The sequence below is a fragment of the Sus scrofa genome, chromosome 13 (genome assembly GCF_054392235.1).
Source record: "Sus scrofa isolate SSC_HxYL_T2T_F1_AM1 chromosome 13, Sscrofa_HxYL_maternal_Yorkshire_Landrace_v2.0, whole genome shotgun sequence".
Taxonomy (NCBI): Eukaryota; Metazoa; Chordata; class Mammalia; order Artiodactyla; family Suidae; genus Sus; species Sus scrofa.
In genome coordinates this window covers 80,303,779-80,319,280 of record NC_139395.1, presented here as the reverse complement: position 1 = coordinate 80,319,280, position 15,502 = coordinate 80,303,779, and the positions used below count along the sequence as shown (strand labels likewise).

At 45.6% G+C, this 15,502-nt stretch overlaps 1 protein-coding gene across 50 annotated transcripts in view; it reads left to right on the top strand.

The window, feature by feature from the left end:
* The window catches only part of SRGAP3 (SLIT-ROBO Rho GTPase activating protein 3), a 393,430-nt gene that overhangs the window by 208,079 nt on the left and 169,849 nt on the right, over nt 1-15,502 (top strand). For 2 of the 50 annotated variants that reach the window (XM_084989322.1, XM_084989323.1), the window contains one exon: nt 14,954-15,075. The exons of the other annotated variants lie outside the window; for them this stretch is intronic. In XM_084989322.1, the coding sequence (XP_084845448.1) occupies nt 15,015-15,075 (61 nt within the window). In that variant the 5' untranslated portion in view covers nt 14,954-15,014. The remainder of the gene's footprint in view (nt 1-14,953; nt 15,076-15,502) is intronic. 50 annotated transcript variants of the gene reach the window in all.

The window sequence follows — 15,502 nt, the reverse complement described above, 5'->3', positions numbered from 1 at the left end:
GGCCTGAAGTGTTATCTGAGGGGCCTATTCTTAGGAATGTGAAGGAAGGGACTGGAGTGAATTTAGGCTGCCGAGGGGCTATGTCAGGGAGCTTGGGAAAAGGCAGAGGGCTCCCCTTGGGCCACCCTCTTGCAATGTGTCCTGCAGGTTTCTCAGGCCTTCACTTGCCCAAATTGTGGTTTATGGTATGGATTGGAGAGAGGGTGAACCTAATCTCAAGGGGTTTTTAGTGTTGAATTCCTTAGGAGATACCCAGTCCTGTACTGCAAATGAGACCCAAGGAACATGACTGCTGTGGAAGCCTGTCTGCAATTCTGTATTTTTCCTTCTGTGCAAAGAGAGGGACTAGCTTCTTAAATTTCCCTAAAGAGAAGGTGAAGGTTTATGATTTGAGCCCCAGGTTTGCCACTTCTTTCTTATGGGACTGTAGGCAGGTGATATGGGATAATTCCTCATCTGGGACATGGGGCTAATTAATACCCACCTCCCAGGGTTTGGGGAAAAAATCCATTCAATCAGAGATGTGAATATAATAGTTTGAACAGCAAAGTGCTATGTGAATGTAAGGGAATATCACTGTGAAACAAACTCCAGCCAGTGAGAGCTGAACAGTCTTGTCACTGGGCTCCTCTTTAATAGGAACCTGGATGTCCTAGGGGAGCAACAGACATGATGTACTTCCCTTGGCTCATAGAATGAAAGCTCGAGATGATCCTGGTGGATAAAACCTCCAATTTTACTAGAATCCCTCCCCACTCCCAACTCTTTGTAAAGGACCAATGTCCCCTGTGAATGTTTCATACAGAACCCCTCAGATTTGAGCAGACAAGAGAGCCAGGTAGAATCCCTGGCTGGGCCACAGGGTTTCACCTCAGCTGGGAAGGGGCTTTGTTCTTGCATAGCCCTGGTGGGTCCAGCCAGGCCTGGTATTTCTAGATAATACCTGAGTTATTTTAGCTGGTCTTTCACAGAGTCCACAAAAGGATTAGGTGAAAACAACAATAGCTGTTATTCATTAAATGATACACAAGCAACTTCTAAGCATGATTTTCCCCTTGAAAAATCATCCCTCAGGTCTAAAAAGACTCCTCTGAATGACTTCCTATGAAACAGGAAATTGTCCCTCCTGCCTGTAGTAGTTTGCATTTTAGTTGTTCGGTATCTACATATGCATGGGTTAGAGAAGCAGAAGTTGTCCTCAACTTTTTGGTCTGGATTTCATTTTCCTCTTAGGGTCCTCTTACTTTAATCCCTGGTGTCCCCCAGTGTAAACTAGGGAAGGCCAGCTATATGATGACCGAGAACTGGAGCTCTTGGGACAGACTCTGTCGTTACTGGCTGTGGGTCGTAGCCAAGCTTCCATTTCCCCTTTCATAAATAAGAATAACAGCAGTTTCTGTCTCAGGGTTGTTCTGAGGCTGAAATGTTGCTGATGTGTGTAAAGTCCTTAGATGGTACCTGGTGCATAGTGAACACTTAGTAAATGTCTTCTTAAAGTAGCATATATGGTATTCATTACTTCAAGAAAAATATGCACCCCAGAAATATAAACAGGTTGAAAAGTTCAGGTAAATCCATGGAATGATGCTTAGAATATTAGAAAACTAGGGTACTTGGGGGTAGTGAGTACTGTCTTAATAAACATTTTTAGTTATTTGGAAAGGAAGGATATGGGGTGCCCCCTCTGAGGTGCTCGGCCCTGCTATGCTTGCCTGGTTACATCCTGTCTGTTGAAATACATACTTGGTTGGGCTTTTCCTTGCTGCCCTCACTTTTCCAGAACTAGTGTAAGTCGCTAGGGAAATATGTAAATAGGTCTTGCTCCTCCAGCCAGTGTAGTTCCTCCCCATTCTGGGTTTGGAGCCTCAAGAGTTTTAGTGATAAAACCAAGTTGCGGCTTCCACTGGAATACATTATTGGGAAGAAATGGGAATTGCAAAGTGCTTCATGAGAAACAGGGTTTCATAACCAGGTTTATTGCTTGAAATCTGGGGCTTAAGTGGGGTTCCCTCATCTGGAAAAGAAGGTTGGAAAAATCTCCTGATTGCTGCATAAGGCTATGGCAAATACAAAGTGATGTATAAATATATCATTGCAGATAGTACCCAACAAGTCCCCAGCATTCAGTGATAAGCTTGACTGTCCCCAGTATGACCATGGAATTTAACTCTCCAGCTGCTACTGGAATCTGGTCTTCACTGGGGACCCTAGTGGTCCAGGAAAAGCCAAGTGTAAAATGCCAGATAGATAGATAGAGAATGCAACAAACACACAGCAAACCTCCCATTAAAGATGAGCCTACTATTCCAAATTCTAAAATAGTTGGGAGGAAAACTATTGCTAAGAAAAAGAAGAGAGAAAGAAAGGAATATAGCCAAAACCAACAATGGGGAAATGAATTCACTTCAGAGTATGAGAATTAAGAGTGAAAGCTAATGATGTCTTCAAAATATGTGTGAGGATCCTTAGCAGGTTGAAGAAAGGAATAGACTCTATAAAGAAGAATAAGGATAAATGAAATAAAAAGTAAGAAGAAACAAAAAAAGAACACAGGGTATAAAAATACCAACTAGCAATCAGGAGATATGAAGTATAATTTTAAATTTCTTAGCATAACTTCAATAGATGGCAGACTCAATACTGGACATAAGAATGTATTGGTGAATTAGAAGTTGGTACTGAGGAGTTCATCAAGGGTCCAACCCAGAGTGGGAAATTAAAAATATGAGAGAGTGGTAATGAGATACAGAATAGATCAAAAGGCTCCAGTATAGGAGTTCCCGTCGTGACGCAGTGGTTAACAAATCTGACTAGGAACCATGAGACTGTGGGTTCAATCCCTGGCCTTGCTCGGTGGGCTAAGGATCCGGAATTGCCGTGAACTGTGGTGTAGGTCGCAGACTCGGCTCGGATCCCCGTTGCTGTGGCTGTGGCGTAGGCTGGTAGCTACAGCTCTGATTAGACTCCTAGCCTGGGAATCTCCATATGCCCTGGGAGTGGCCCTAGAAAAAGGCAAAAAGACGACAAAAAAAAAAAAAAAAAAGAAAAAAGGCTCCAGTATAAGTCAATCAGAGTTTCAGAAGAAAAGAGGAGATGAATGAGAAGCAGTATTTGGTAAGATAGTGAATGTACATTTTCTCATAACTGAAGAGAGATATGAGTTCTAGGGTTGAAAAAAGCACCATGAATGACAAAAATTCACATCTAGACTTATTGTAGTACAGCTTCAGAAATTCAAGAATACAAACTCTTAAAAGCTCCACAGAGAAAAGAGAAATTACCTGCAAAGGAATAACAACTAGGCTGACGGCAAATTCTCATCAGCAATAGCAGCTGCCAGAAGACAATGAAGAAGCACCTTGAAAAAGCTGAGCAAGTACAACTGTCAGCCCAGAAGCCTCAGCTCAGCTAAACCAGCACTCAGGAGTGAGAATGATATAAAGGCATTTTCAGATATGCAAAAAGAAGAAAGTGTAGTACACACAGATGCTTGCTGGAAGAAATACTAAAAGATGAACTTTACCAAGAAGAAAAGTGAGATTGAGTGTTTAGATTAATAAAAAATGGCATGCAGAAAACAACCTTAGCCTAGAAAATGGTGAAGCAGTTTGATGGAAGATTTATATAATCATTGATAATTTTTTTTTTTAAAGTGCAAAACCAAAACTTTATGCAAAAAAAGATGCAGAGAGGGCAGTTTCTTCTTCCTTTCATCTGATTGTTACCATATAAGAAATAAGCCCGGTGTTTCCAGGTCACTGGTCTTTCAAGACCAGCCACAAAGCCAGAACTTTTATGTGAAATCCCCTGACTTTTAAGGGTTTGCAACAAAATTAGAGCAATCACGCCTCTCAATACCTTGTAGACTCAAGAATGTTTCAGCCATATATAGCATATAACACTGTATGGCCATTCAGCCTGCAATTGGTGACCTCGGGTACAGCCGTGTTGAATGTTCCTTTGGCTCTCTGGTCTCTGTCACATGGGCAGAGACGCCTTCTCAGAGGATGTGTTCTTGGACTGGAAATTGAAGGACAGATGGGGTTTAAGTCTGTGGAGAGGAGCAGGAAAGGCTCTTGAGACCCCGAGGTGGGAGCATATTCGTCATATTCGTCGTGGCTCAGGAAATAATGAATTTGGTGGGGTGGGGTTTGGGAAGAGGAGGTGAGGTTGGTTGGGGCCAGAGATGTTTGAATGTTGTCCTGAATCCTTGTGTCCTCCTTAAGATCTGGAAGCTGGTCTATTTTGAGTCACATTGTTTAGTGGCTTACATCATTCCCCAGGGACGGGAGTGGTGAGTAAATGAGCGCTACTTGGTGATAAGGGTGAGAACGCCAATGAAAAAGGCAAGAAGGAGAGATCCAGGGACATCTGGGAGAGTATGTGGTGTGATGAGATGCTTCCCAAGGAGCCATGTAATGTGTCAGCTGATCCTTTAATTAGAAACAGTGATTTCCAAAGCATGGCTGCAGTGTGGTGATTCACGTGGATTTCTCAATAACTGGAGTCTCTGGCTCTGAGCTTTTCTAAATGGCAGTGTTGCAATGCTCTGAGCCAGTTCGTTTCTTTGAAATAAAACCAGATAAACAAATAGAGGGGACGTGGGTAGGAGTGGTAGAGGGAATCTGGATTGTGAGTCAGGAGACCCCAGTTCTAGTCTGCTTCTTGCCTTCTGCTCCTTCAAAGGCGGAGCCTGTCTTACAGGGGTTTAGATCCCAAAGTCAGCATGTTGGGCCTTGTCATTCCCTGAAACTGCCCTTAAAATGGAATGTACATGGTTTAGTATGTGTAACTCTATACAGTACTGTGTGTATACAATGTAAATAGCAAAGTGCCATGAGTAGAGCCCATATAACAAGATCATTTATTGTGGTGAAAATTACATTGTTTAAACTATCTTTTTATCACTTTTTTTTTTTTTGCCATATGTGTATTTTGATTTTTGTCTCAGTTAAATTCTCATATATCACAACTGAATTATATAAACTTGAGCATAAAAAGCCATCACTTTGGGCCTCTAAAATAAAACAAGTGGCCTAGATAATTTATTGGTTCCCAGTTAGCTCAAAATCATTGACTCTTTCTTTGACCTTGTAATTTAATGAGTCCTTGATGCAGGTGGCAGAGTTGAATGTGGTTAAGGACAAAGGTTCCCTGTCTGGCAGACTGGTTCTCATTTTTACTTTCCTCCTACTTAATTGTGTGGCTCTGGGAAAGTATGCCTCAGTTTTGTTCTTTTAAAATCTGTAAAATGGGAATAATAGTGTATACCTCATATAAGAATGATATAAGGATGCTGTGAAGCTTAACTGATCCTTTTCTATGCTTAGAACAATTCCTGGAACACAGTATTTGCTCAACAAATGTTACTTCTTCTTCTTCTCCTTCTCCTTCTTCCTCTTCTTTGCAAAACACCATAGTAAATGCTCTTCTTCTTCTCCTCCTCCTTCTTCCTCCTCCTCTCCTTCTTCTTGTTCTTCTTTGCAAAACACCATTGTAAGTACTCTTCTTGTTGCTGTTCTTTGCAAAACACCATAGTAAGTTCTCTTAGGAATACAGAAACTGGTACCATCAGTCTAATCAAGATTTACTCATGCTGGCTAATATACGAAAAGTTTTTTGTTTTTTGTTTTGTCTTTTTGGGGCCACATCCGCAGCATATGGAGGTTCCCAGGCTAGAGGTCAAATCAGAGCTGCAGCTGCCAGCCTATGCACAACCACAGCAAGGCCAGATCTGAGCCACATCTTTGACCTACACCACAGCTCACAGCAATGCCAGATCCTTAACCCACTGAGCGAGGCCAGGGATTGAACCTGCGTCCTCATGGATACTAGTCAGATTTGTTTCTGTTGAGCCATGATGGGAACTCCCCCAAAAGATTATTATAAGGATATAATAGGCAATATCAGGGCTATTGAGAGTGGGGTTCCCTGGGAAACAGATGTTGAGATGATTAGTATACAGGGCATTTATTGGGCAGTTCAATTGGGAAGTGAGGCCAAGGCAGTGGGATTGGCCAAAGGGAGCAGTTGAGCCCTGATGAAATCCCAGTGAATGTCCATGGGAGTTGTCCCAAGTTGGAGCAAGGGGTCCAGGTCTTTCCTTACACCCCCATGTTGATCAGCTATGGATGTGGGCCTCCGCTGGAAAGAGTGTGACCCTGGGCCAGGCAGTGTTCTTCAGTATTTGGGGGGCTGGCAGCGAAGGTAGTCTTCTGGAAACTCTCCCAGCAACTGGGAGGATGAAGCCTTCCTTCCTGAGGGAAATCTGGTGGCTCCTTAGTGCCTGGGGCTGAGAGCAAAGTTAAGCTAGTGCTTGCAGGGTTGGAGTTGGGAACTTAGGGAAGGAGGCTACTCTAATTTCTCAGGGGTCATGTGTGTTTTGTCTCTGCTTTTCTCTGCTCCCTTCTCCTGCCTTTCTCTCTGACCACTGGCTTTCTCACCTGCTCACTTTGTTCCTGGCCCACAGTGGCCACCAGCCCAGAGCCTACATGGCTTTAAGGCCCATCGCAACTGCTCTCAACCCTTGTGTCCTAGTTAAAATATCAGAGAGAGGCTGGCTGGCTTCGACCAGCCTTTGAGTGGATACACTCTCCACCTCCAGCTTAATCACTGTCCACTCCCAGTCTAGTTACTGGAGGTGAGGGGCTGGCTCTCCTTTTGTAGCTCTCCTTTTCAGGGGTTGTGGCCAGGTCAGGCACCATCAGACACATCTATGGGATACTTAGGAGCACCTCTGATGTGCCATGCAGTGTTTAAGGTACAGGAGATGCTGCGAGAATCCAGCTGACACAGTCCCTCATGGAGAGCACATTGTTCGGACGAGACTGACCTCCAGGTAGGCCTGGGGACCTAGAACTGCTGTTCCGTTGCACACAGGCTATAACATGGGGAGGAGAGGGACGAGCTCCTAGTCCTGTTGTTATTGTCTCTCTTCCTTGCACCTTCGGTAGTTTCCTTCTGACTGGCTCCCCACTGCTTCTTTCTCATTTCCAAACCTGGCCTGTCTTTCAGGAGCAGCAGCATCTTTCTCAGTTTTGCTGTCCTCTGAGCTCCTTGCTGGCCGCCTCTCAGGCATTTTGACTCCGTCGTGTCTGACACAGCCCTCAAACCGGCAGACCTCCCATCCTCTCCACTGCAGTGGATTCCAGTCCTTCTCACAGACAGAAACCTGGGGATGACCCTTGGCTCTGCTCTTTCCATCTGGCCAGTTGTTGAGTCATTTGGAGTCTGTTTCTCACATCTGTCTCCTCTTTTCCAACCAGTTCTGGCAGGATCTTCTTAATTGCTCCTCTTGGCTTCGGTCTCTCCTTTCTAACCCATTAGTTGGTCAGATTAATATTCCTGAAATGCACCCCTGATGTGACATTCTTTGATACAATTATCTTCTGGATAAAGTTCAAGCTCCTTCTCCTGGTGTCTCAGAACTTCCTTGATCCAGCTCCAGTGTGCCTTTCCAGCTGAACTTTTACTTTCCCCTATTGTTCCCGGCTATGCTCCAAGAACCCAGAATGAGTCTCCAGGTTAGTTCGAGGCTTCCCTACCTCTATGCCTTTGGGTGGTTCCTTCCCCCTCTAGACCTTTTCCTCATTCTCTTCAGTCATTGACTCACTTTTCTTACTAGAAGCCCTGCCTGATTCACTCAGCCAGTAATGGCCCATCTTACCCACTTCTGAACTCCCCAAATTCCATCTGAATCTTGCTGCCCTCTCTTACCACTTAGTAACAGTATTGCAGGCCATTCCACACATACATGGTCTTCCCTACATAGTGGCTGAGCCAAAGGGTGACTTCAACCTCCCCGCCCCAAGCCACCCCAGAGAAATACAAAATCTAAGTAAAAACAGGCTCTCCCTCTTTTCCACCAGCTTCAAAGCAATTTCCCTGGTGTCCACCTCCATCAGATTGCCACCTCTAGGTTCTGTCTTTACAAAAAGTCTGCAGTTGCCCCAGTTTCTTCTGGACTAGGGGTCTTTGGGGACAGGATTGAGGGGGCCAGACATCTTTTAGTCTTCCTCAGGGCTGGCAGAATGTGGCTGGTTAGGGAGGATTTGTTGGCTGAATGAAAGAAAGAATGAATGAATGAATGGGTAAATGAATGCCACAGCATACAGCCTCCCCTGGGATTTTCTTTTCCCCCTTTTTTCTCCATAGAGATGAGCCTTTTTTTGTCCCTCTGATTGGCTGCTTTAGAGGAATGCCATGGGTTCACTCCTCTCAAGGTATTAGCTTTCATTTCCTGACTGTCCTGTGTAAGAAGCAGCAAAGAACCTACAGCTTAAGGCAGGTAGCAGACTTCCCTTACAGTCGAAACACAGGACCTTCTGCTGCTGCACTCAGAAGGCTGTCTTCAGGTCCTGCTCCCATGAGGGTGCACTGGAAATGCTTTGTGGCTTTTACCTCCGTTTCTCCATCTGTGTATGGAAAATGCTTCTGTTTCCTCTTCTAGGTTTCACTTGGCCTTGAAAATAAATATGGAAAAAGTGGGTAAGATGGGCCTCACTAGATAGCTCATCAGGCCTCTGCCAGATGGAGGCTTCTACTGGGAACATCCTCCCCAACACTCCTCCTAGCCCCTCAGGCTCCTCTTCAACCTTTAGATTTCTGCTGAGATGGCACTCCCTCTAGGACCCTGTCCTAGCCTCCCAGCCCTCCTCCTCCTCCCTGTGAATTGTAATTGTCAGTGTTCCTTCCTGGTCTGTGTACTCCTTGAAGGCAGGTCAGGGGCACTTTGCTCACCACTGTGTCCCCAGTGCCTAGCACAGTGCTAGACATGTAATGGGCATTTGGGAAATACATGCTGAGTGAGTCAATGGAGGCATAGGAGGATGGATGGAATAGGGGCTTTCTACTTGGTAGCTATTGCCATAGAATGTGTATGACAACCGCCTGCATAACTCAGCGGCATCAGTAACATGTGTTTATTGCTCATCCACCTGGAGTTATCTAGAGGTCAGCTAGGCAGCTCACTCACATGTCTAAGGTTGGCTATTTGGTGCCAGGATGACTGGGGCAACACACCTCCACTCCTGTGACTCCTGTCCTCCCACGGCCTGGTTTTGGGCATGTGCTCCTGGTCGCGACAGGTGCGTAGGAGCAGGTGAAAACACTCAAGGCCTCTGGGGCCCAGGCTGGACCTGACATACCACATTCTTTTGGCCAGGCAAGTCTTAGGCCAGCCCAGATATAGAGGGTGGGGAACACAGATTTCACCTCTTTAGTGAGAGAGGAACTATAAAGTCACATGGCAAAGACTGTGGGCACAGGGAGGGACTGAAAAAGTTGGGGCCTTAAATAAAACCTGTCACACTAGGCATCACAAATCCCAGCTCACAGTTCACCACCAGCTGGGGTCTCGGGAAGGTCACGTGTCAGGTGGGCTGTAAGCTTCAGTTTCCTCACCTGGGAAATGGAATGATGATATCTGCCCTGCCCATCTCACATAATTACAGTGAGTTCATTCATTCTTTCTTCGGCTCACGCCCAGAGTTTGGGGAGCAGTTTCTAATCAGCAAAGTGCTGTGATGTGGGCAGCAGGATCACTCTCCCATGGGCATTTGCCCAGCAAACTGGGGAGGAGTGGAAGTCAGTGGAGGCACAGGTGGACAGCGAGAGCAGGAACCTGCCTGCTGGCTCCACAGCCTACATTTTCTACATCTCAGGTTCTCCATTGTGAACTGGAGGCAGTGTGTGGTCTAGTAAATAATGGATGTAAATGGGTTTTGAAAAACATCAGGCATCATGTGGTTGTAAGTTATTATTAGACACAAGGCCACCTTTGCCAAAGTAGCTGTTTGACAAGTCTGGCTTTACCCCATGGCACTTCCTCTGTCTCCCCAGGAGATGAGATGGTTGGAGCAAGTTGTTCTATAAAGATGCTTCCATGGCCCAAGAAAATGGCAGATGACACTTGCTCGGTGTCCTTTTTCTGCATGAACACTACGCAGCTCAGCCTGCAAAATGCTGGTGATTGTGCCCCAGGTTCCCTGGCCTTCCATGAGCCCAGGCTAGAGAAATGCTAGGGTTGGTGCCTTCTCAGCGTTTCCTTATATCACTCCTATTGGGTCGTCCCCTCACGTAGAGATCTCTGTGATTCTGGAGAAGTAGGCGTCTCCTTCATCTCTCCCCACTCCCTCCCTTGAGTTTATGGCTCTTGCTGATTAGCAACGCTGAAATGCTAATGAGAGGTAGGCTTGGGCACTTGAGCTAAACTGGATCTGTGGGCTTTTCTCCCACTGGGTTGGGAGGAAAACCCCCATCAAAACAACAGCCCCTCTCTGGCTCCTGGCTCCTGGCTCCTGAGATAGTCCAGAGGTGGGAAGTTGCGCTCAGGAACTTTCATTCCTGAGGTCTGAAAGGGGGCTTTTGAAAGGTGGGGCTTGTGTGATGGGAGGGAGAGGCTAGAGAATGGCAATCAATTCTCAGGGTCTGGGTGCCCATCTGAGCCCACACGGACTCCAGCTTGCACCATGTCATCTGTTTTTGTGGCCAGTGCAGGCTGCGTTCCTTTCTGAGGCTTTCCATCTCTCCAGAGGCCGGCACTCTGGCTGGCTATGTGGAAACACCTGGGTCAGAGCGTGTCCAAGTCCCACAAAAGCACAAAAGGAAGCGCTTGAATGCTTTCCGCTGGTAGCACATGGTTATTCTTCTCTTCCCTCTCTCATGAATCATTGTGTCTGGAATCTTCCCTGGAGAGGTTCACTTGGCTAATGATTCTGTTCCCAGAATCAGGGACCCTGGCACACTGATGAGTGGTGAGCTAAAGCACTGAGATTTGGGGGATGAGCCTTCTTGGGCTCACCTGTCCTGGGCTTAGATTCTGGCTTCAGCACATGGTGGATGAACAGCCGAGTGGTCTTGGGGAGCTTGTCAGGTGAGCCTCAGTTTCCTTATCCACAAGTTCCTTTAAGTTTGCTGTTACGCTAAGAGAGGTCAGGTGCAAAGCTGTCGTGAGCAAAGAAAAGTTTTGAGTCTGATTCGAGATCAGTCAGCCTTGGATCCCTCATCTTACTTCTCTGGTGCCTGCCATGACCCCATGTTCATGTTCTCTGTTGAAGCGGAAATCCGGGCAGGGGCCCAGCAGTGCCACATGTCCAGCAGGTATCTCACATGTGCCATGAACAAGTGCGCCTGTGCTATTGTTGATATCCGCTTCCTGCCCGGAACCAGGATTGAAGCATCACCCCCCTTTCCCCAGCTGGATGCCCTTGTGGGATTACCACATCTATTCCAGGACCTGGTCCTGGTGCTCTCTGAGCAGCATCGCCTTAGATGCCACTGTGATTCTGCTGGTCTGTATTACCCCAGAGCCATCTCTGCTCTAAGCCAAAGTGTGGAAGAAGCTCTTTTCTCCTACTCTGCTAATCTTTATCATGAAAGCTCACAGTGTCTCCCATGGGACCTCTGAATTGGGCCTTGATGTATGAGTAGGAGTTCACAAAGTGAGGAATAAATGTCATACCCATATTTTACTTAGAAGTTATTCTTCTTCCAGACTGTCTTCCTTTTCGCAGGTTTATGAAATCAGTAACACAAATAGAAGCTGGGGTTGCCTGCCTTACACTTCTGGTTTCAGTTAGGGCTCAGAACTGCCTGCACATGGCAGCAATAGCATGTCACATCAAGGCCTTCAGCACCACTAGCAAAGGTGGATCAGAATTCTCAGCTGGACACTGTAAAGGAGAGGCTCTGTATGGCATCCACTGACTGAAACTTAGCATTTGAAACTGGCCCTGTAAGCTCTACATGCACAGGGCTCTTGTAAAAGTTAAGAAAGCAGGATTTGTCTATCATCACCTGAAACACCTGCTTTGTGAAAGGAACTTAATCTGTCTCTCTCAGCTGAGCTCCCCTGGCCCTGACTGTAGTATCACAGTAGCCTCCTGACCAGTCTCCTTGTCTCCCATCTCTTCTCACCTGTCCCCCATGTTGTCACCACGTTTTTCCGTAACATTGTATATGAGGCAAAGCCTGAGGCCCTGAATGTAGCCTTAAAGGTCATTCACAACCTGGATCCAAAGAACCCTTCCCACCTGAGCCTCTGCATCCCCCCAAACTCCTTAACTGGTGGGCTCACTGAGCTCTCATTTTACCTGGTGAATACCTATCCACCCTTCAGGACCAGTCTCAGATGCCATGTGAAGCCTCTGATCTCTTTGTCCCCTAAATCTCTCCTGAAGAGTTTCCTGCTTCCTTCTTAGTGCGCTCCTAAGCTTTTTTTGTACATACCTTGTCCTAGCTTGTTGTTATAATTTTTTGTATTTGTTGGTCTCTGCTGAATTTCATAGGCAGGTCCTGGGTTATCCCCATTATTGTATCCTCCTGTTCTTGCACAGAGCCTGGCAGATGCTAATCAACACTGAATGGATGTGTAAGAGAATGGTTGAATATAGAAATAGGAAGTTAGATATCAATTGGGTCACCCACATCTTAGGAGGAAAAGAGGATTTTGAGTTTTTGAGTAAAACATAAACTTTATATAGGACAGAGATGAAGGAAGTATCCATGAGATTTCCAGGTCTAAGTAGAAACAAGAAAAACTTTTATCTCCCTTCTGAGCATCCCAAAAAGACTTTCTGGAGTTGAAGATAATGCTATTAACTTAGAGAAGACAGAAAGCAAGACTAGATGTGTGTGAATAAGAATGAATTTTCAGATTTAAACATGGATAATGCACATGTGACATTTATTGAATACTCAGGCCAAGCACTTTACATGCATAATCTCACTTAATGATTGTGGCAATACTATAAGGCAGTCATTTAATTTCTCTAAACCTGAGGATAAATGGGAGTTAGGGTAGGAGGGAGAAGTGAGAGAAGAGAAGAGCATTTCAGCTAGAAGAATAGCAAGTGCAAAGGCTCTGAGGCAGGAAAAAACTTGGTATGTTCAGGCAGTAGAGAGAAGGCAGGGAGGCTGAAAGACTGTAAGCAAGGGGCAAATGGAACCAGATGAGGCTGTGGTGGAGTAGAGAGACCACATCATACACAGTTTTGTACACCAGGCTAGGGTTTGGTCTTTTATCCCCAAAGGGATGATAATCCAGTGAAGGATTATGGGCTGGAGGTGGAGAGTGGGAAGGGCAGGGACTTGCTGGTGGTGACATGAATGAGATGTTTACTTTCCAAAGAAGAATTGATTTGAAAATATCAGAAAGGGGGCAAATGTAATGTGGACACTGGTTTTGGAGGCTCTTGTGATTGTCCAGGTCAGAGATGAGGGCTTTCCCTAGGGTGGTGGTGGAGATGGAGGCAAGTAGATGAATTTAGAAGTCTTGAGGCAGTAGGATGGATTGGGATAGAGGTCTGGGGGTAAGGGAGAGATAAGGTGATGGGCCAGTTTCTAACTTGATCGAGTAGGGGAATCAAAGTGCCATTTCCTTGCTTAGGGGTCATTTGGAGGGGTGAGTTTCAGAGTGGGAGAGAGGGGCATCTCATGGGCACAGGGGTCTGTGGGACTCCCCGGGAGGAACTGCTGGCTCTGTTGATCAGTCAGGTCCCTAGAATTTCAGAAAGTAGGACCTGAGGCAAACAACCACCCTACCGTCCCTATTAGGTGCTTGGAGATCCATTACCTCCCTTTCTTCTGGGAAGCAGTAGATCCAGAGCCTTGTAATGACTGTGGTTTTGCCCAGTGCTCCTCAGCCTTTCAAAGAGAGTCCCTGAAAAGGAATCAGCATCGCTGGCATTTGTGTTTCTGCTGTCTTCCTTGTTGATATTTTATATATTTCCTACCATGAAGTGCAGTCAGGATCCAAAAGGTTTGGTCATGGAAACTGGAATGCATTAGATGGCATGTTATCTGCTCATTTCCCCCATAAGCTGACCCATAGCAGTCGCCCTCATCAAGGAGGGAGAAAGTAAGAGTCAAACAGAAGGAACAGGCAGTACTTCTGAAGTCAGAATCTGCTCTTGCTGTGTTCTTGCCAGCCATGCACTTCAGCGTTGGGAGAAATTAATAGAGGCCAAGGGAAGAGGAAGGAGAAGGATGAAGGGCTGCATTTCACTGCAGGTGATGGGTGCAGGTGGTGGATACCTTGGCTGGGAGGTGATTGCTACAGAGCTGTCAAGCATATAACCTGATTTATGCCCAAACAGGGCACAGGAGGGTGTTAGATTAAGAAATTGCCCACTTGGTTGACATCCAGTAAGCTCTTAATGCTGAGACAGACCTTAATCCAACAACCTAGCTTTGTGTGGAATTTGAAGCCCAGAGTTCTATCCACAGTAGGACCGCAAAAGCAATCCATTGACCGACTGACCCAGAGGAGTAAGGCTATTTGCCCAACATCTCACAAAGAATTATGGCCCCAGCAGGGAACAGAAAGAGCCCACTGCGTTCTGCTGCCAAGTGGCAGGCGAATAAACATGAGGTGTTTTTCCTCTTTGGTAATAGGACCCAAGACATGAAATATGTGCTTGGCAGAAAGTTCTATATTGCGTTAAAAGGACATAGATTTATATTGGGGTAGTAAGTGCTCGTTCTAAGCCCATGTGTGAATGATTGGTTTCCAACCTGACTGGTGAGGTTTGCTGCAACCCTGGGAGACACGTCCACTAAGGACACTGCAGCCTCTTCCTCTGGTTGAGCTTGTGTCACTATTGCAGTCAATGGATGTGCTGGCCACATTTTGTTCTAATTTGCAGGCAGTGGACCCTTATAAAGTAATAATAATAATACTATGAAGAAGAATCATGTTTAACTTTTTGCTGTTTATAGAACTCTTTCATGTATGTGTCTGTTTCCTAATTTGATTTTACCACAATTCCTAGGTAGGTGTTATTAATCCCAGTTTATGGATGAGGTTAATGCCTTGAGGCAGAGCTGGAACTCACCCTATTTTTTTAAGGCCATGTTTGAATAAAATAATCTTCCCAGACCATAGTGTGTATATGTGCTAACATTATATATGTAACCATTAGGCAACTGTAATGATTTTGTATTTTTTTCTGAGTCTTTTCCTAAAGTTTGCTGGACTCAGTATTTGAGAAGATACACTTCTGGATTATTTTGTTATGTCCTGTTGCTCTTCATCTAGCCTCCAAGGCATAGAAGTTCTCCTGAAGAGTTTCCCTGGTAAGTTCTTGACTGACAAGAATTGAGAGCAGGGATTGTAAGGACTTGCTTGATGTGCACTGTAAAAATAAAACTCCCCTAGATTACCAGGCCCACTCACTGACCTCCATGAAAATTTAACATCTGTCCCTGTTGTGGAATGGATAAAGATTCCCTTTGAGAACTTTTGCAGAGTTTGGGTTAAAGAGAAAACACACACACACTCCCAGCCCTTCTTATTTTTCCCTCTCTCCTTTCTTAAAATCAATTGGCAAGAATTTGAAAAGTTGCCAGGATGAGGTAATGGCCAGTAATTCATGTGGCTTTCAGAAACATAAATCACTCAGCCTGATGTAGTGCCTTTCTACCCCATGGCAAGCCTTTGTGAGCAGTAGCTGCAATGTGCATAAAATGTTTGGGCTTCACTGGGGCCTTGGATATTCTTCCA